Source organism: Helianthus annuus, chromosome 4 (assembly GCF_002127325.2).
Source record: "Helianthus annuus cultivar XRQ/B chromosome 4, HanXRQr2.0-SUNRISE, whole genome shotgun sequence".
Classification (NCBI taxonomy): domain Eukaryota; kingdom Viridiplantae; phylum Streptophyta; class Magnoliopsida; order Asterales; family Asteraceae; genus Helianthus; species Helianthus annuus.
Window position 1 is genome coordinate 14,358,034 of NC_035436.2, and position 22,127 is coordinate 14,380,160.

Consider the following 22,127-nt stretch of genomic DNA (forward strand, 5'->3'; position numbering starts at 1 on the left):
TCCAAACACACAGATCCTCATGTGTGTCTAAAGAGCAACAAATTAATTATTGTGGTTCAAACCCTCATGAGTTCTACGCTGCAGGTGAACCTCATTTCAGAATGCTTCATTAGACCACTGTAGAGCCAAAAGCCAAAAGTCGGTAGAGCACATGAGATATTAGAAAATCATGCTCTAGATGATGGCCTGAGAATGTCTCCTAATTCTAAATACACACTTACATCCGACAAGGTTAATAATGGAGAAGCACCCACTAAGAAATTGTAGGTTTGACCTCAAAAGGTCAAAAGTCCAACCTAGAAGTCAAATTCTTAGTTTGACTTCGGAAGTCAAATTCTAAGTTTGACTTCGGAAGTCGGATTTGTTTGTTTCTAACTCAAAGCACCAATGATTGGAGCAATGAGTAAATGAGATTAATGCAGCATTTCTAGGAACAAACATAAGTGAGATCAGTGCAACAAGCCACTTACAGAACTTGAAATTCCTAATATTGATAAATGGACTCTAGGTAGAAATGAAAGAAATGATAAATAAATATTTTCATAAAACCCCCCTTAAGTATTGAATTGCTGACCCCTTATTTTCATGATTCATGTCTCGTAATAAAATGATTCTTTGTTTAATTTATCCTTCAAATCGTTTCCAAAACTGGTTGCAAATCACTACAAATGTCAACAGTAGAATGATTATATGTTTTGAACACGGATTTAAGACTAGTTTCAATATGCCCCTCCAGCTTCCACTTGTTCCCCGCTCCAGCCTTTCACAAAGTCTCATTAATATCCTCCATCTTTAACCTTGTCACCTACAAAACCATAAATATATTTCAAATACCTCTCTCACTAGACTATATGCTATTCAATGAGTTTATAACATTATATATTTCAACAAAAAACCTGCATCGCTTGTTGTTGCTTCAGTATTGGCCCTTCTCCTTTTGGGAGCAAATGGAATATGTTGTTGTTCTTAAAATAGAATTGCATCTGGATCAATCCTTATTTCGTATCCAGTAATTTCAAGACCTTTCAACAAAGAAATGCTATCGGGAAGATGACTTATAGGACTATAGGAGTATCCGTTAGATCTAATTCTTCCAAACTTTCTAAATCTCCTAGGTTCTCTGGTAGTTCTCAATTAGAAAGGTCAAGATATTCGAGATGCTTTAGCTTACAGATGTTGGATGGAACATCTCTTATCTTGGTAGACATTACAAGTAGTGTATTCAAACTTTCTAAATCTCCTAGGTTCTGTGGTAGTTTCTCAAGTCCAGAACATTTAGAAAGGTCAAGATATTCGAGATGCTTTAGCTTACAGATGCTGGATGGAACATCTCTTATCTTGGTAGACATTACAAGTAGTGTATTCAAACTTTCTAAATCTCCTAGGTTCTCGGGTAGTTTTTCAAGTTCAGAACAATTAGAAAGGTTAAGATAAGTGAGATGCTTTAGCTTACAGATGCTGGATGGAACATCTCTTATCTTGGTTGATGTTAGATCTAGTGTCTTCAAACTTTCTAAATCTCCTAGGTTCTCTGGTAGTTTCTCAAGTTCAGAACATTTACAAAGGTAAAGCTTTTTGAGATGTTTTAGCTTAGAGATGCTGGATGGAACATCTCTTATCTTGGTTGATGTTACACTTAGTCTATTCAAACTTTCTAAATCTCCTAGGTTCTCTGGTAATTTCTCAAGTTCAGAACAATCACCAAGGTCAAGATAATTGAGATGCTTTAGCTTACAGATACTGGGTGGAATATCTCTTATGTTGCAACAACTTAGATCTAGTCTTTTTAATGAATCTATTTGACCAAAATTCTCGGGTAACTTACAAACTTCACAACTACCTAGAATGAGAGTTTTAAGATGTTTCAACTTACAAATGCTATCCGGGAGATGTTTAATTTTTGAATATGTTAAATTTAGCTCTTCTAAACACTCCAACTGGCCAATGTCCTCAGGCAATTCCTCTATGCCACTATGTCCAAGGTTAAGAACTCTTAAATGTTGTAAACTACAAATGCTTCCTGGAAGACTTTTGAGTTTTCTGCAACCATTGAATGATAGATTAACAAGCTTATGAAGATTTCCAATTGACGAAGGCAGGTTTTCTATATCATTACCACCAAAATCAAGCTGTTGCAGATTACTGTTGGAGTGGCACAGGATTATATTCTGGAACTCCTTTAGATGTAAGCTACTTACATTAAGATTCTCAAGTGATTCCAAATCCTTGATAAATGAAACAGATTTCAACCGCTTACAATAAACGAGGTTTAGGTGTAACGCCCCGCTACTTTGTACTTTCCATAATTAGAAAACGTGTCCTGTATTTCTATTTTTGGAAGCTTGTTCCTTTTGTGTTTCGTATTTCGTTTCAAACCAATGTAAATCCGAGAGTTCGATCGTAATGAAATTCTATTTTTTATACATGCTTATACGTGTTGCAATACTTGGGTTATACGTTACCAATCTTTAACACATACATGCAACCGATACTCGACATACTGATACTCATAAGTTATACGTGCTTGTTAGCTACTAAATGCGTGATTAAATAATAATAATAATAATAATAATAATAATAATAATAATAAATCTAGTAATAATATAATAATAATAATAATAATAATAATAATAATTCTAATAATAAAATAGTAATATAATAATAATAATATTATTATTAACATTCACGTATATGTTGCATATGACAAATGAAATTGTCATAACAAAAAAAAAAAAACTAGTTTATTATGTGTTATGTTATAAAAAAAAAGAGAAAGAAAAAGTAACAGTCCCGATAGGACATAACAGCCACTTCAACTTCTTTTTTTTGTTGTTCAAATAACCCAATTTAGTGCATGTTGACTTTGGTTTATGAACAAACAGTGCACATCATAAATGCATAATTTTTACTCCACTATATGCATATTAAATTGCCAAAACAAAAAAATAATAAAAAAAAGAAGATGTGAATCTGTCTAGTTTCATTCGCAGCATTGGGGCAGAATTTAATAGTTTCCTTTATTATTTTCAACCTCCACTACTTGTAATATAATAAGATATATGTTATGCATAATTAATATATACCATATGTATGTCATAACAAAAAAAAAAGAGAAACTTTATGGCTATGAACAGCCTTACGGTTGCAGGACCAAGGCAGCCACCACATTCCTTTTTTTTTTTTATTAATTTAACCCCCATCCCCTTTATTTAATACCCTCTTAACATTAACCCTAATCCTTCCCTATAAATACACACCTTCTCCAAGCCCTTAGACACTTTCACAACTCTCTAATCTCTACAAAATCACTCTCAAAGTTCTTGCAAATCAGAAATTCGGACAGATTCATACCTTCTTACAAAAGTGAGCATAACTTGCTCAAAACTCAACCAAATCACTTGATTCTTCTTTCTAAATGCTTGGATAATCTTTGGGCTTGATTCCTTGATCTCTCCTTGGAGAAATCAGACCTGGAAATACCCTAAAAGTGTCCATAAACTTTCTGTTGTGTTTTTAAAAACTTTCTAAACTCTTGTTTACTTCAAACAAACTTGTGTTCTTATGCTTCTAGTCTCTTGTATGATTAGTAAAGCCAAACCAAGGTTGTTTTACACTTAATAGGAGTGTCTAAACACTCTAAACTTTCTGTTTTAATCGAGTTCTTAGCTCACAAGTGGTGTCAAGTCTTGAACTTGAAGATGGTGTGACTACTTGGCTAGCCTAGGCTAACCTACATACATGTCCACACACCACTTGATGTTTTGCTTAGTTAGTTGTATTATTTCTTGTACATATCTATGAGGTTCCTAAAGAGAAGATTCGTCTTCCTACCTCCTACATGACCACATGTTAATAAATCATTCGAGGTACCAAAGTGGAGGGTTTCACCTCCCACCTCCTACTTGACTTATATGACACCAAGAGGTACCAAAGTGGAAGGTCCAACCTCCCGCCTCCTACATGACTAAGTATATTATTATGTATATTATAACTATGATAAACCTTAAAACCGAACCCTTGGTAGTGATTATATAAATCCCCTATCAAGCTAATAAGTTTATCACTATGTGTGTAGTTCCTTGTCACGATTCTAATAGGTCTTGAACCTATGAAATCACATACAAATCCTTAGGGATTACTATAGTGTCAAGACAAGTGCTAATACCATAGTGAATATTTTCATAATATTTACTTTTTCATTCTTTGAATCTTAAGTCCGAATATCCCATCTTTCTTCCAAATTACTCATACACCTTGACTTTCCTCTTGTAGGATAACTTGGTGTTCCCTCCATCAAATCAACTCTTCACGGATTCAAGTGGGAAAGCTTGCAAAACCGTGAGTACACTCGACCCATTTACATTTTAAACCACTTTTGGGTTGTAACATGTTACCATACAAAATTACACTTACACACACATAAACATGCTTTATGAACTCAATCCGTTATACATGCTACTTGTTATGCTAGATAATACATGCTTTATGCCATTACTATGTTATACCCTCGCTTAACAATTATAGCGCTATAGGAGTAGCACACCACCCGACGGGGGATTGTTAGGTCATTATACAATACGGTCTCGTCACTTTTGTGGCGAGGGATGCTAAATACTAGTGGACACTTTGGGTTTAGACGTAATGATATGCATGCTAATTACCTTGCTTACAAATTGCCATGTGGATTCGAGTAAAATGCTTTATACTTATGCTATACTATTTAAACCTTGTGTACTCGCCTTTGCTTTTGCATTGAAATTTTATTTTAACATGTTACAGGTTGATGATGATGATGCTATGAAATGAAGTAGTAATGATGCCTAGATACACATATAGACGTTTAGGTTTAAATGTTGTATCAATTTTGATTATGTTGTTGTGTATTTCTTTTGAACTTGTTATTTGAATTTTCTTGTATTGTTGACAATTTAATTATGAAATGAAATCGGTTTATTAAATATTGACACAAATAGTGTTATGAAGTCTCTAGCAATCTTCACACTTCGTCTCATCCCGATGTTTCCGCCATTGGTTGGGGTGTGACAGATTGGTATCAGAGCCATAACTATAGGGAATTAGGAAAATTGCCATGCTTTTGCCCTAATCTATAGTCCTAGGAATTTTGTCTCTTATTTGTTGTTTAAAACTTTTGTACTCTACCATGCATGCTTCCTAGCTACACTTCTTGTTATTAAATTTATGCGCCTTTCCTAAGGCTAACACGAATACACTTATGCTATTTTATACTCTTGTAACATCAACGAGACAACTTTACCAAAATAGGCGTGAAACCCACAATTTGGTAAATGACTCTCACTCTACCTTTAATCTATTTTTGCACGAAATTCACCATTAAGCTAGGAGTGACATCCACAACTTAATGGTAATTTCCATTTCAACTCTAGTGGACCCTTGTCAAAGTGTCAAAATTTTATCTTTGGCCGACAAGTACCAACCACATTTAGGGTACGAGATCGTCAAGTAAGGGGTGAAACTCGCATCTTGTCGATTAAGTCCCATTCCTTGATTTTTATTCTCGCCAAAGTCCCGAATGTTCCAATCATTTAGAGATGTGTAGTAACCGGAAGGGTAAGATACCGTTAATCGCTTCTCGACGAGAGTATCTTACTTATAGGCCAAAGCACAATATCTCTAAATCGAAAGGACTTTCGACCCACTTTGGAATTGTCGACGTTTCTCTACCCGAAACAATCCTATGTTTTATTGAGCCTCTCTTTTATGTATCTCAATTTATATGTGATTTTATACTTGAACGTTCATTCATTTCGAAATGTCGTTTTAATCATTTCGCACGTTACCGCAATCACAAACAATGATAATTCTCGTGAACAAACTAAATTTATACCCTCTTTACGCAACTTATGTGTTATACTTGTTGAATGCATGTGGTAACTTATGCTCTATGTGAACTTTACTTGATACATGAACATTTACTTGCTTTTACATACACAAACCTTATTTTCAACTAATGATCAAGTCTCATCCTTTCCTTCTCTTTTTCAATCTTTTAGATGTCGTCTAGTTCCTCCAAGAGACGCAAGTCAAAGAAGGGTTCGACTTCCACCGCCATGTCTCAAAAAGATTGCATGAAATTTATGGCCAAGCAATTTGCTAAAGTCCTACCCGACATCGTTAGCAAGATTCAAACCGATTCACCGCATGGCTCTGTTGACTCAAAGGCAGACAAACCCAAACCGACCTTCCAGTTTAAGCAATTCATGGCTTGTAAACCCTTAGAATTTACTGTCAAGAATGGCGCTACCGCCATGATGAACTGGTTTGATGCCATCGAGCTTACCTTCTTGCAAAGTGGTTGCCCTGACGAACTAAGAACCTTGAATGCAACTGGGGTGTTTCGTGAAAAGGCACTCGAGTGGTAACGACTGAACGTAACAAAAGAGGAAACGAGGTCACACATGCTATGCCTTGGGATGATCTCAAACAGCTTATGAAAGACCACTTATGTCCCCCTCATGAACTCCAAAAATTGGAGAACGAATTTTGGAACCTTACTCAGAAGGGGAGTGACATGGATGGCCTGATTACACGCTTTAAACAACTCAGTGTTCTTTGCCCTGGACAAGTTGAGACCGTTCCTAAGACCATAGCCAAATTCGTTCGTTGTGTTGCACCTTCCCTGACAAACCACCTTGCCTCTGCTAATCCCCAAACCATCGAAGATGCTTTTCGTATAGCCACCGAACTTAACAACAACTGCGTTCTTCATGGAACCTTTGACAAGGTTTCAACGAGGAGTGCACGCTAAGCTACAATTGACGCTCCTGATGAGCTCAAACCCTCCCAACCGTCTAAGAAAAACCAAGGCAAGAAGCGGAAGGCTTCAAGCCAAAATTGTGCGGTCGTCACTCCGCCAAACCCACAACCTTTACAAACCGTACCAGCCGCTAATCCCACAACCTTTGGACCACAAGGAAACTACGTTGGGTCGTGGCCCAAATGCAACCAATGCTTTTACCATCATCCTACTGGCACCCCCTGTCGCAAATGCTTCACCTGTAACAGACTAGGGCATTTTGCCAACCGTTGTCGCAACAACCTGAAGCACGATCAAAACCAGGCTATGGTAGCTCAACACACTGCTCCCAATCAACCTCAGAACCAAACCGTTCGTGTGCGGGCATGTTATAAGTGTGGTGATGTCAACCACATGGCAGATGTCTGTCCTCAACGAAAACAACCACAACAACCACAACAACCACAACAACCACAGCAACCACAGCAACAACAGCAGCAGCAGCAACAACAGGCTCAACAACTCGCTCGAGGCCGAGCCTTTCTTCTCACTACTGCTCAAGCTCAAAACGCGAATGATGTCATTACTGGTACGTTCCTTGTGAACCATATTTATGCTTCTTGTCTATTTGATACTGGCGCCGATAAAAGTTTTGTGTCGTTAGAATTCGAGTCCTTGCTCAAGTGTAAACACTCTAAGTTGCCAAAATCTTTCGCTGTCGAGGTCGCTAATGGTAAAACCGTCACTGTCGATTCCGTTCTCTCCAATTGTTCCTTGATTCTCAACGATCATACGTTTTCGATCAACCTTATACCTATGCAAATGGGTAGCTTTGACATCATAGTAGGCATAGACTGGCTTAGGCGAGTTCGTGCTGAAGTTGTTTGTTCTGAAAAGTTTATCCGCCTTCCTCTTCCAAACGGTGATTCTCTACACGTCTATGGTGAAAAGCCTTCTCAAGGCCTTAAGCTTATGTCGTGTATCAAAGCAAACAAATGCTTACGCAAGGGTACCTTCGCCTTTCTCGCCCACATTGTGGAAAAGAAGGACAAAGGCCCAAGCATAAGCGACGTTCCTGTTGTACGCGACTTTCCGGATGTATTTCCCGACGATCTTCCTGGTCCGCCTCCTGCTCGTTCTGTCGATTTTCGCATCGATTTAGTGCCTGGTGCTACACCTGTCGCTAAGTCCCCCTATCGTTTAGCACCCTCTGAGATGCAAGAGCTCTCGAGTCAACTTCAAGAGCTTCTTGACAAAGGCTTTATACGCCCTAGTACTTCTCCTTGGGGCGCTCCCGTTTTGTTTGTCAAAAAGAAAGATGGATCATTTCGTATGTGTATTGACTATCGTGAGCTCAACAAGCTTACTATCAAAAACCGATACCCCCTTCCTCGCATTGATGACCTCTTCGATCAATTGCAAGGCGCGACCTACTTTTCAAAGATCGATCTTCGTTCTGGGTATCATCAACTTCGAGTACTCGAAGAAGATGTACCTAAAACCGCTTTCCGTACACGTTATGGTCATTACGAGTTCATGGTTATGCCCTTTGGTTTAACCAACGCACCTGCTGTTTTCATGGATTTAATGAACCGCGTGTGCAAAGCATACTTGGACCGTTTTGTGATCGTCTTCATCGACGATATTCTCATCTATTCCAAGACGCAAGAAGAGCATAAGCGACACTTGCACCTTATCCTTGAACTCCTTCGTGCTGAACGTCTATACGCCAAATTCTCCAAGTGTGAATTTTGGCTAAAAGAGGTTCAATTCCTTGATCATACTGTCAACGAACTTGGAATTCACGTTGACCCCGCAAAAATCGAAGCTGTGAAAAATTGGATCGCACCTAAATCTCCGTCTGAAGTTCGCTCGTTTCTTGGTCTTGCTGGTTACTATCGTCGTTTCATCTCCAACTTTTCAAAAATCGTTGTTCCTTTGACCTCCTTGACTAAAAAAGAGAGACCTTTTGTTTGGGGTCCCGAACAAGAGGAATCTTTTCAAACGCTCGAGGACATGCTTTGCAATGCTCCTATCCCAACGCTTCCTGATGGTAACGATGATTTTGTCGTGTATTGCGACGCTTCAAACCTTGGCCTTGGTTGCGTCCTTATGCAACGTGACAAGGTTATCGCTTACGCATCGAGACAACTCAAAATTCATGAGAAAAACTATACTACCCACGACCTTGAACTTGGTGCAGTCGTTTTTGCATTGAAGATGTGGCGACACTACCTCTATGGTACTAAATGTGTGGTCTTCACCGACCATAAGAGCCTTCAACACATCTTCAACCAAAAGGAACTGAATATGCGTCAACGTCGTTGGGTGGAATTGTTAAACGACTACGATTGCGAAATCAAATACCACCCAGGTAAAGCGAATGTAGTAGCCGACGCTCTTAGTCGTAAAACTCACGTCAAGAGTATCCGTTGTTTCCAACTCGTCCACGATCTTCAAAATCGCATACGTAATGCTCAGTACACATCCGTTAATGAGGGTAACCTCTACAACGAGATGCAATGTGGTGCTGAAAATAGTCTCGTGTCCAAATCTGATGGCATTTTATACTATCTCAATCGCATCTGGATTCCCAACCGTGATGATCTTCGCAAATTCCTGATGAAGGAGGCCCATAACACGAAGTATTCTATTCACCCTGGTGCCGACAAGATGTACCATGATATGCGTACATCCTATTGGTGGCCTGGAATGAAGAAGGATATAGCCACCTTCGTCTCAAAATGTCTCACTTGTTCCAAAGTGAAAGCTGAACATCAACGTCCCTCTGGCTTACTCAAACAACCAAGAATTCCTATCTGGAAATGGGAGAGCATTGCCATGGATTTTATCACTAAGCTTCCTCGCACTACTGCTGGTCATGACAGCATTTGGGTAATCGTTGATCGATTGACCAAGTCAGCTCACTTTCTCCCTATTCGTGAAGATTTCAAAGTCGAGAAATTGGCTAAGGTCTACATGAAGGAGATAATCTGTCGTCATGGTATTCCCATCGACATCATTTCTGATCGTGATGCTCGTTTTACGTCTCGTCTCTGGCAAACCTTTCAATCTGCTATGGGTACTAAACTCAACCTTAGCACTGCCTTCCATCCTCAGACTGACGGTCAAACCGAGCGTACTATCCACACCTTAGAGGATATGCTTCGTTCATGCGTAATAGATTTTGGTGGCAACTGGGATTCACACTTGCCCTTGGTCGAATTCTCGTACAATAACAGTTATCACGCGAGTATTCAAATGGCACCTTTCGAAGCATTGTATGGTCACAAGTGCCGTTCGCCTATTTGTTGGCACGAGATTGGTCAAGCCCAAATCACCGGTCCCGAGCTTATACAAGAGACGACGGACAAGATTTTACAGGTTCGAGACAACTTATTGAAAGCCAGGAGCCGACAAAAGAGTTACGCTGACAAAGGACGCAAACCTATGGAATTCGAGACAGGTGACTTCATGCTTCTCAAGGTATCCCCTTGGAAGGGCGTGGTTCGATTTGGCAAGAAAGGGAAACTCGCACCTCGCTACGTTGGTCCTTTCAAAATTCTCGAGAGGATTGGCGAGGTTGCGTATAGACTGAACCTGCCCGAAGAACTCAGCAATGTACACCCTGTCTTCCACGTGTCCAACTTAAAGAAATGTCTAGCTGACGAAGGACTCCACGTTCCTCTCGAAGACTTACAAGTTAACGAAACACTTCACTTTGTGGAAAAACCGGTCGAAATCATGGACCGAGGAGCCAAGCAATTGAGGCGCAGTCGAATTCCTATCGTCAAGGTTCGATGGGAAGGAAAACATGGCGCTGAATTTACTTGGGAACTCGAGAGTGATATGAAGGCGAAGTATCCACATCTCTTCCCTAAGTCTTCCTCAATTTCGGGACGAAATTCTCTAAAGGAGGGAAGACTGTAACGCCCCGCTACTTTGTACTTTCCATAATTAGAAAACGTGTCCTGTATTTCTATTTTTGGAAGCTTGTTCCTTTTGTGTTTCGTATTTCGTTTCAAACCAATGTAAATCCGAGACTTCGATCGTAATGAAATTCTATTTTTTATACATGCTTATACGTGTTGCAATACTTGGGTTATACGTTACCAATCTTTAACACATACATGCAACCGATACTCGACATACTGATACTCATAAGTTATACGTGCTTGTTAGCTACTAAATGCGTGATTAAATAATAATAATAATAATAATAATAATAATAATAATAATAATAATAATAAATCTAGTAATAATATAATAATAATAATAATTCTAATAATAAAATAGTAATATAATAATAATAATAATAATATTATTAACATTCACGTATATGTTGCATATGACAAATGAAATTGTCATAACAAAAAAAAAACTAGTTTATTATGTGTTATGTTATAAAAAAAAAAAAGAGAAAGAAAAAGTAACAGTCCCGATAGGACATAACAACCACTTCAACTTCTTTTTTTTGTTGTTCAAATAACCCAATTTAGTGCATGTTGACTTTGGTTTATGAACAAACAGTGCACATCATAAATGCATAATTTTTACTCCACTATATGCATATTAAATTGCCAAAAAAAAATAATAAAAAAAAGAAGATGTGAATCTGTCTAGTTTCATTCGCAGCATTGGGGCAGAATTTAATTGTTTCCTTTATTATTTTCAACCTCCACTACTTGTAATATAATAAGATATATGTTATGCATAATTAATATATACCATATGTATGTCATTACAAAAAAAAAAAAAGAGAAACTTTATGGCTATGAACAGCCTTACGGTTGCAGGACCAAGGCAGCCACCGCATTCCTTTTTTTTTATTAATTTAACCCCCACCCCCTTTATTTAATACCCTCTTAACATTAACCCTAATCCTTCCCTATAAATACACACCTTCTCCAAGCCCTTAGACACTTTCACAACTCTCTAATCTCTACAAAATCACTCTCAAAGTTCTTGCAAATCAGAAATTCAGACAGATTCATACCTTCTTACAAAAGTGAGCATAACTTGCTCAAAACTCAACCAAATCACTTGATTCTTCTTTCTAAATGCTTGGATAATCTTTGGGCTTGATTCCTTGATCTCTCCTTGGAGAAATCAGACCTGGAAATACCCTAAAAGTGTCCATAAACTTTCTGTTGTGTTTTTTAAAACTTTCTAAACTCTTGTTTACTTCAAACAAACTTGTGTTCTTATGCTTCTAGTCTCTTGTATGATTAGTAAAGCCAAACCAAGGTTGTTTTACACTTAATAGGAGTGTCTAAACACTCTAAACGTTCTGTTTTAATCGAGTTCTTAGCTCACAAGTGGTGTCAAGTCTTGAACTTGAAGATGGTGTGACTACTTGGCTAGCCTAGGCTAACCTACATACATGTCCACACACCACTTGATGTTTTGCTTAGTTAGTTGTATTATTTCTTGTACATATCTATGAGGTTCCTAAAGAGAAGATTCGTCTTCCTACCTCCTACATGACCACATGTTAATAAATCATTCGAGGTACCAAAGTGGAGGGTTTCACCTCCCACCTCCTACTTGACTTATATGACACCAAGAGGTACCAAAGTGGAAGGTCCAACCTCCCGCCTCCTACATGACTAAGTATATTATTATGTATATTATAACTATGATAAACCTTAAAACCGAACCCTTGGTAGTGATTATATAAATCCCCTATCAAGCTAATAAGTTTATCACTATGTGTGTAGTTCCTTGTCACGATTCTAATAGGTCTTGAACCTATGAAATCACATACAAATCCTTAGGGATTACTATAGTGTCAAGACAAGTGCTAATACCATAGTGAATATTTTCATAATATTTACTTTTTCATTCTTTGAATCTTAAGTCCGAATATCCCATCTTTCTTCCAAATTACTCATACACCTTGACTTTCCTCTTGTAGGATAACTTGGTGTTCCCTCCATCAAATCAACTCTTCACGGATTCAAGTGGGAAAGCTTGCAAAACCGTGAGTACACTCGACCCATTTACATTTTAAACCACTTTTGGGTTGTAACATGTTACCATACAAAATTACACTTACACACACATAAACATGCTTTATGAACTCAATCCGTTATACATGCTACTTGTTATGCTAGATAATACATGCTTTATGCCATTACTATGTTATACCCTCGCTTAACAATTATAGCGCTATAGGAGTAGCACACCACCCGACGGGGGATTGTTAGGTCATTATACAATACGGTCTCGTCACTTTTGTGGCGAGGGATGCTAAATACTAGTGGATACTTTGGGTTTAGACGTAATGATATGCATGCTAATTACCTTGCTTACAAATTGCCAAGTGGATTCGAGTAAAATGCTTTATACTTATGCTATACTATTTAAACCTTGTGTACTCGCCTTTGCTTTTGCATTGAAATTTTATTTTAACATGTTACAGGTTGATAATGATGATGCTATGAAATGAAGTAGTAATGATGCCTAGATACACATATAGACGTTTAGGTTTAAATGTTGTATCAATTTTGATTATGTTGTTGTGTATTTCTTTTGAACTTGTTATTTGAATTTCCTTGTATTGTTGACAACTTAATTATGAAATGAAATCGGTTTATTAAATATTGACACAAATAGTGTTATGAAGTCTCTAGCAATCTTCACACTTCGTCTCATCCCGATGTTTCCGCCATTGGTTGGGGTGTGACATTAGGTACGTAAGCCTTTTTAAACATCCAACTGGCACATGAAGTCCTACCAAATCATCACAAAATGAAAGATCTAACCTCACAAGATTCGGAGTCAACCCAAGGTCAAGGGTCCTCACCTTTGAGGATCTGAGTATAATGGATTTGAGCTTCTTAAGAACCTGATGTCACACCAAAAAGAAGGTAATATACTAATTAGTAACTGATCAATAGATAAATCAAAATTATTAATCAATCATCCTACCTTTCCCCCCCCCCCACACAAAGTTGTTTGATTCTACTGAAAGACAGGTCAAGCTCAACAAGATTATTTGCTTGAAAGGTTTGGGGTAAACACCAATGAGGGTAATAGTTCCAATTCAAGTATCGTAATGCATTTGGAAAGTATTGACTAACTTCATCAATCTTCACAAGGTCATCACGATCCTTATCCCCATATCTATGATCTACAATAAGGCATCTGAGTTTCTTCATGTTTCCAAGACCTTCCAAAACAATATCAGGGGTGAGCTTTAGACTTATACACCTTATCGCTTCAGAACCCTATAATTCAAGAATTGTTCATGTCAAAAGTAAAGCAAATTGTGTTTATCTCATCTCTATGTTACAAGTAAACCTCATTCTTACCAAGTCATTATCCAATACATCTTCAATTTCTTCCTGGATCCATAATCTGCTGTGTTTGTTGGGCTCATCTGGGTGTAAACGACGTACGATATTCTTGCCCATTTCTTCAATATGGTCATGCATGCTCAAGCAAGGGCCAAAACCATAATCATGAAAAGTTATTAGAGATCTCTGCTCAAGAACTCTTAAACCAATTCTAGCCTGAAATCCACAACTTTCAAACATACTAATTGCTTTGTTTTTCTCCCACCCCTTCAATATGCATGCAACATCGAGGAATATTTCCTTGTAATCATCCTCCAGACTTTCATAGCTTAATTCCAATTTTGCAAGTCTCTTTCAACGGAATTCTTTTGAGTCTTGCTAATGCGTCTATCCATTCATGCTTGTCTTTACCACACAAAAATGAACCCAAAACTTTGTTTGTTAATGGTAGGCCAGCAGCATACTGTACAACTTGTAGTGATTCCTTTTTATACTCTTGAATTGGAAGATGTTTCCCAAATGCGTGCTTACAAAAGAGGCCAATCGCTTCCTCATTTGATAATAGGGTAACATCACGAATCGATTTCACTCTATGTGCTATCAAGACTTGCTCATCTCTTGTTGTAATGATAATTCTACTTCCAGGCTTGAACCAATTAAGATCACCAGCTAATGCCTCAAGTTGCTCTTGATGATCCACATCATCTAAAACCAAAAGGACTTTTCTACCACGCATCTTTGTTTTCAACATGTTTGTCCCATCATGGACACTACCTACGTTGTTGCCTTGATCATTTAGCAAATCTGAATGGATCTTTCTTTGCAATGACAACAAACCGTACAATGACGCGTTTGAAACTTCCCTGACATTCTCAACAAAGCTTTTAGCTTCAAAGTGAACTGATATTCTATCAAACACAGCTCTGGCTAGTGTAGTCTTACCACCACCTCACATCCCTTTGATTCCTATCATGCGAACCTCGTTCGAAGCGATATCTAAAGACTTCTCAAGGTCCTGTAGCCGGGGTTCAATGCCTACTAATTTATCATCCAAGTTCACATTAATGGGTCGTAACTCAAGTGAGATCCACTCAATTATTAACTTGATCACTTTGGCTTCATGCCTGTGAATTATAGAAGATTCAGTATGCTTACTCAAGAACCCACACAAAAAGTTATATTTAAGGTCAATATACAAACTGTAAGACATAATAACATATCAATAGCAACAATGCTTGAGCTTTCCTCAAAATAAGAAAGAAACTAAAAAAGAATGAATACTTTCATGGAGAAATGATGAAAGAAATTATGAAAGAAATTACCCATCAGCAGTGTTCCTTAAATCCCAACCGGACAGATTGGCTGCTTCAGTCAGAGCTTCTCTCCATTTCCCGATCTCTTTATTGGTGTGTTTGGCAAGAGCTTCTCCGACTGGTCCACGTTGTTTGCGAACGTCAGACGGATCCACATCGTAAAAAACAGGGTAAGCAATCCGGTCGTCCAACTTTTGGCATTCCATAATCTTTACAAGTTCATTTAAGCACCAAGACGAAGATGCATATTTCTTTGAAAAAACTATGATGAACAGCTTTGACTCTTCAATAGATTTCAAAAGCTGATCATTGATGCTTTTTCCTTGTTTGAGTCGCTTGTCGTCCTTGAAAGTGTGAATACCGTGTCGCTGAAGAGCCTCATAAAGGTGATCCACAAAGTTCTTACGTGTGTCTTCACCACTAAAACTCAAAAACACATCATATTGATAGCTCTCCTTAACGAATGATGTTGAAGAAGACGCCGCCATTGGAGTGTATTTTTTCTTGGAAGATGACTGCAAAGAAACAACAGATCACGCTTTTAACCCATAAGAGTGTATTTTTTTTATTATGCTTTACGGGTTCTACAACTTAATCAAATCTTTTCTTGGAAGATGACTGCAAAGAAACGACGTATCACGCTTTTAACCCATAAGCTGGTAATCACACCTTACAGCTTAATTACCAGGGTTAATAAGATATGTGTATCTGATTTCAAATGCAAAATGTTTGACTTTGTCAAAGTCAAACAATTGAACCAAGTTATAAAATGGTGATCTTGGGACCTAATGAATAACGATTTGTGTATCTGATTTCAAGTGATCTGTTTGACCGTTTTATAAACAAGATTCAGTTACGGATTAGATCATCAGATTTAAAGCCATAATTTGACTTTATTAGAAAAGTCAAACACCATCAGCGTCAGTTTTGCCGATTTCAAACGTTTTGCCAACAGATCTAACACTACAATCACTATCCGAACCAAATAAAAACAAGCTTTCAAACATCAGACGACTTTTAATCAAGAAAACCACCACAAATAAACCATCACTACTTCATAAATTTAAAGAATCGAGTGAAAAAATAACCTCAAAATAGTTGATCGAAACAGCAACCAAATACTCCAACGCTATAAATTTTAGCCGTTGACTTGTTCTTGTTTTGATCTGATCTGCTGTTCTATTTCTCACAAGAAAATTATATCCCCAACACGCAACAACTTCCGACTTTGACTTTAAAGAATGACGAGAATATTTAGAAAAGAGTAAACTGCCAAAATGGTCCCTGAGGTTTCGTGACTTTTGTCACTTTAGTCTAAAACTCAAAACTTTTGAATCTGGGTCTCTATGGTTTCAATTTTGTTGTCATTTTCATCTAAAATCAAAATCTGGTCAAATTTTTCAACTAACATCCAGTTTTTTTTTTTATCTTTTTCCTCTCTTCTAATGAAGGGCAAAATGATCTTTTAACGTTTTATTTCAACAAATTAAAAAAAATTGGCCACTTTGCCCTTCATTAAAAGAGAGGAAAAAGACAAAAAAAAAATGGATGTTAGCTGAAAAATTTAACCAGATTTTGCTTTTGGTTGAAAATGACAACAAAATTGAAACCACAGGGACCCAAATTTAAAAGGTTTGAGTTTTGAACTAAAGTAGCAAAAGTGACCAAACCTCGGAGACCATTTTGGCACTCTCGTTTGTCTTATGGTGAAAACCAGTGAAGATTCGTGGTTATGGCATGCGAGACTCGGGCGTGCTAGTTTCAAGACCTTGGAGAAAAAGAATTGGTTGGTTTTAGGAGTTCCAAAGATTCGTCACGAGAATAAGGTGTGCGAAGAGTGCATGGTTGGAACACAAATGCGAAAACCATTTCCAAAGAAGGCATTGACAAAAATCAAGTTCAAGGAGATGCGGGATCTACTTAGTGTTGAAGACCTCCCGTATACGGCTCAGAAATTCAGGGGGTGAATGTTGGGAATTCGTAGTCTATCCGTGGCTTACATGCGTGAAGGATGGCTAGGAGGACTGCTTGGAGTGCAAGACAGTAATAAACAATATTAATTAATTAGTGGATATTATCTAAAGTTCCTAAACGTGTTAGGTTAGGATGTGTGTTTAGATAATTATTATGTAATTAATTAATAGGTTTCCTAGTTATAGTCTAACGTGTTTAGGTTAGCTATATATACCAATCAAATTGGTAGGGAAAATTGTAATTTGGAGTTTTTGAATTAGATTTCTCCATAATAAAGATTCATGGGTGATTAACCGTGAAGTGTCGTATTTCGATTACAATATTCTGTACCAATTAATCCATTTAATTTAACCCCACGTCGTTGAAAATGGAGGGTCTCGCCCCGTTCGAGAATATATAAGGCGTCTCAGGGCAATCTTGTAATTATTACACATCCTAGCATGATCTAGTTAGCCTATAAAACTGTTGGTCTTGCCCATGAGTCTATACTACCTTTAGATTCCAAGATGTTATCATTTATATTATTTTCAACAAGAATAAGAACTCTCACACATTTTTCCGCCTTTTCAAACCGTTCTTGTGCGGCCATGAGCTCCACGCAACTCTCTCTCAGATCCATTAAGGCGGCTTTTTTAACCAAACTCATGTTTGCTTTCATTTCCATAAGCAAACTGCACTTCTTGTTGGCACTGATGGTGTCCAAGTGAACTCGAAGGCATGAAACGTTAATGTTGGCTGCTTCTGCAACTACCACTTGCTGTTCTATTTCTTCAATGTCATCATTGGTTTGAATTCGACTGACTGCTTCACAAACGATCTCAAGGAAAGATGATCTCATAGAAGCTAGTTTGAACAGGCAATCTGCTGCAATGTCACCGTGTTTCCTAAAAATGGATTCAAGAATCGGTGCAACACTTTGCTTTACGTTGTAGCCTTGGACACATATTATGTCAGACTCAGATGAAACCTTTCCCTCAGTCTCTATGTGGTCAGAAGGACCAAACAAGTCTGAGGTCGGGATCTCCGTCTTTAGACCATGTGGCAGCCTGGCCTTCAATAGCTCCTGCATAAGAAATAAGTTTCATAAGATTTTCAAGTGACGAAAAAGAAGAGTTCAGGATATTTACATCAACGTGCTCCTCTAAACTCGTGCAATGTGTCATAACCAACGGCTTTTGTAACTTATCCATCAATTTCTCCATATTTGTCCTCGACCTGTACTTTGGTGACCAGTGGTGTTGTCGGAGCTCGGCATGGTGGTGATGTCAGCGATGCCGTCCTCTGCCAGCTGGTCACGGACCATAACCGACGGGAAGCGGAAGCACTACCCTTTTCTTTTCGGTACATAGATATTTAATTTGTTATGTGTCCAGGTTTCGGGGACGAAACCTCTTTTATGGGGGGTAGACTTGTAACACCCCAAAAAGGTTTATTAGACATAAGTTAAATTAATTAAAATTTAACTTGGTTAATGGGAAATGTTACAATAACTAGTAATAAAATGACAAGCGCTTAAATTAAATAAGTGAACAAACTAGAACGGCCAAAGGTGTTAAATGTCAAAACTCTAATTAATAAAAGAATGAAAAAAAAATTAAAACTCACATACTGTGAGTCTGGGCGATCGAACAGGAGCAAGGTGAAAACCCTAGCTTTGTTAATTCCATCAAATTGAGTAGAGATTTCAAGGAAAATCGAGTGCATGAACCTCAATTTGCAAACATCTAACCTTGTTCAGTAAAGTGGTAAGTCGAATTCATTGATTTGGTGAATTATAGGAAATGGGTTTTTCACCTAATCATGAAATTATGCAAAAATTTGTGTGATTGGAAGTTATGATTACAAAATAGAACAGGAATAATGTTTGATTTTAGCATTTTGATTGATTTGTAGCAAAAACCCATTTGATGAAAAGTTAGCATGAGTAGGATGATCAAGTAGGAATATGTATGTAAAATATTGATGATTAATCTTGTTTGTGATGTATGAACACTAAATGAATTGAAGTAGAGTAAAAGGGACCATATGGCTTGTTTGATTATTGATGAATTGCTAGAAGAACTAGTTAAATTATGTCTTAGAATATTGTGTTTAGTGTCCTATTAATGCGAAACCCGCCAAGTGTTCGATGAAATGTCTAAGAGAACAAATATGTGAAATTTGTTCATTTGTGATAATGTTGTCATATGAGGAATTATATGAATGATGGAATGATATAGTTTAGGCTAAATGAGTGAATGTATTAATGTAGGCGTAAAAGAAGAAAGCTCAAACGCTAGGAAATTAGAAAGCTCGCAAGATCGAGGTATGTTGTTTTATACATACAAACTTTATTTGTAACTTGTCGTTTTATATCAAAATCATAATTATTGTAGTCTGTAGTAGTTATGTTATAGATAGCATGACCAGTCACAAACGGGTCATATGAAAAGAAAGTTTGTGAATGATAATGTGTTATGATCGGTTTGTCTCGAATGAACCGTATATTAGAAAGTTATGTAAGAAAGGAATGTAATTACTCGAACCGTTATAAACGGATTGGAGTTGATGAAAGTACAAAAAGATGAAAGGAATGTATTCGTCCGTGCTAAACGGATCAAATGGAAGTTTATGTTACGAGTGTAATTACCCGTTTCCAGCGGTTAATAAATCTATGTTTTATCTCACTAATGAGATAGTATGTTTTGACCCGTTTCAACGGGAAAGTAATGAATGGTATGTTTTATCTCTATTTTGAGATAAGTATGTTTGACCCGTTTCGACGGGTAGTAAGTGCAAGAATAATGTGAAGACACGAAATAGATGAATCCGTTTATTAGATAAAATGTAACATAGTTTATGGAATTTAACTCTTGAAGTTTGTTGTTTGATGTAGGTAAATCCTGAACATAATGGCTTGGCGACTTGGAACGAACACACATGAATCACGTCCATCATGCGCTTCCGCTACTTTTGTAATTATGTTATGGGTCAAAAATACTTTTGTGGTATATATCTTATGTTTAGTAGCTAGACTTTAAAGCTTAGCATGTTATGTCTTTTGAACGAGTCGTAGAATTTCTTGAAATGATGATTGTTAAAAACAGGGAACCGCTCATGTTACGGACGGGTCATGCCCAATTTTTGTTAAAAATAGTATGTCATTAATAATATTTCCGAATGTGCATTAAGGGTGTTTCAAATACTTTTGTTACAAATAATTTATGTTTAGTTGTTAAACTTTAAATCTTAGTTTGCCACGTCTTACGTATAAACCTAGTTGGTTGCGAATGTCTAAACGGAATGGTTTTTGTATGAACAATTAAGTTTATTTCTAATGGTATGTAAAAAGTTTAAATTGGGTCGTGATTTTCGTCGATAAAGTATTGAGTTTTGACCTTATGGAAATTGGACGTTACAACGTGACACCATTTGTAGTATTGCATATGAGCACATTTTCTTTCAGAGAGTTAGCTTCTAAATAGTAAGTATAATTTTTGTTAAGGACTGTGTGTAATAGGATTGCAGATTATTATTATTATTTATTTATTTTTAAAAAAGAAAAGGATTTAAATGAAAATATTGAGGTGCACCTTTGAGACAAGAAACTATATCCACCTTGCACGACGGGTATTGATGAACGGGTTCCATACCCGACCTTACTCGCCGATTATATATCAGATTGTAATGTAACCCTAATGATGTGAAATAGGTTCCAACCCGGTTATATTCAACCCAACCCGTCAAAAACCAGAACTGTAATTGAACCGAGTACTTCCCTCTCCAAAAACTAGTTGAATTGAATAGCAGACCTGGTTCTACTAATACCTGGTAATTTGACTCGTTGACTAGAATTGGTTTTGTGCACCTGTATGCGATAATGTTCAACTTCAAATAGAATCGGATTTTTTATTTACAGTAGTGAATCGCTAGTGAAGTGATGATCAGTTTTGAGAGAAAATCTGAAAGTTATAATCCCTACACATCCTAAACTACAAGGGTTTTATGGTAATTAAAGAAAAGAGTGGCGGTTACAAAGTTGAGGGACTATTTGTGACAAATCAGAACTTGGTAACTACCACCCCAAGGGTGGCGAAATCCCTTGGGAGGCACCCATTCGATTTCAGCCACACACAGAGAAGGGACGCGACTCTTGGACAAGAAGACACACCCCTTCATGTTTAATTACATCCACATATTCAAGAGACGCACCTGTTCGTGAAAGGACACGTCTATTGGATCGCATCCATTAGAAACTATAAATAGGGTTGTAGATTTCAATTGTAATTCCATTCATGTATTCAGATATTCATTTTATATATTTCAAGTTATTCGATTGTCTAGAGATCAAAGATCCATTTTGGGCCAACAAAATCAAGAAGCCCGTATGTCAATGAATCATGTCATCATTTTCAACTTAAAGAGACTTTTTTTTATCATAAAGCATAAATAAATAAAGATAGAAACAAAAAAAGTGGCATCATCCATATGTGTATTATTTAAGTGTCATGATTGACTTGACACATAAAGTCAATAACGGAATTCCAACTTCAGTTTTCATATAACTAAGTGAGATTAACGCAGCATTTCAAGAAACAAACATAAGTGAGATTAGTGCAACAAGCTGCTTACGGAATTTTATATTCCTAATATGTTGATGATATTACTTACAAAACATCAACTTTTAGCAAGCCCTAACGCTAGTAGTAAGGGGCATATTTGACAAGTGACCATGATAGTCTACTACACAGGTACAAAAACAGGTTCAGAAGGTAAAGGATGATG

The 22,127-nt window shown here is 37.3% G+C and overlaps 2 protein-coding genes across 2 annotated transcripts; both read right to left on the reverse strand.

Moving 5' to 3' along the window:
* Positions 1-1,130: 1,130 nt before the first annotated feature.
* LOC110883518 (disease resistance protein RPV1-like) lies at positions 1,131-14,193 on the reverse strand. Its single transcript, XM_035989227.1, has 4 exons — positions 14,092-14,193; positions 13,861-14,007; positions 13,515-13,625; positions 1,131-2,225 (listed from the first exon to the last, which is right to left on the reverse strand). Exons 1-4 carry the CDS (start codon positions 14,191-14,193, stop codon positions 1,131-1,133), a joined length of 1,455 nt encoding a protein of 484 aa, XP_035845120.1.
* Positions 13,741-15,905, reverse strand: LOC110883520 (disease resistance protein RPV1-like). The gene is made up of 4 exons (XM_022131249.2): positions 15,399-15,905; positions 15,112-15,200; positions 14,092-15,024; positions 13,741-14,007 (listed from the first exon to the last, which is right to left on the reverse strand). Exons 1-3 carry the CDS (start codon positions 15,875-15,877, stop codon positions 14,399-14,401), a joined length of 1,194 nt encoding a protein of 397 aa, XP_021986941.2. The 5' UTR covers positions 15,878-15,905; the 3' UTR covers positions 13,741-14,007; positions 14,092-14,398.
* Positions 15,906-22,127: the final 6,222 nt, after the last annotated feature.

Bases quoted from the DNA above. Each gene is read 5' to 3' on its own strand.
- LOC110883518 (XM_035989227.1), bottom strand. From the start codon at position 14,193: ATGGGCAAGAATATCGTACGTCGTTTACACCCAGATGAGCCCAACAAA. The intron at 14,008-14,091 runs GTAAGAATGAGG...CTTGAATTATAG, and splicing joins ATGTATTGGATAATGACTTG to GGTTCTGAAGCGATAAGGTG. The intron at 2,226-13,514 runs GTAGGACTTCAT...TCATTTATCAAG, and splicing joins TTTCATTTTGTGATGATTTG to GATTTGGAATCACTTGAGAA.
- LOC110883520 (XM_022131249.2), bottom strand. From the start codon at position 15,877: ATGGCGGCGTCTTCTTCAACATCATTCGTTAAGGAGAGCTATCAATAT. The intron at 15,201-15,398 runs GTAATTTCTTTC...TATAATTCACAG, and splicing joins TTAAGGAACACTGCTGATGG to GCATGAAGCCAAAGTGATCA. The intron at 15,025-15,111 runs GCATTGAACCCC...AAGGGATGTGAG, and splicing joins CTTGGATGATAAATTAGTAG to GTGGTGGTAAGACTACACTA.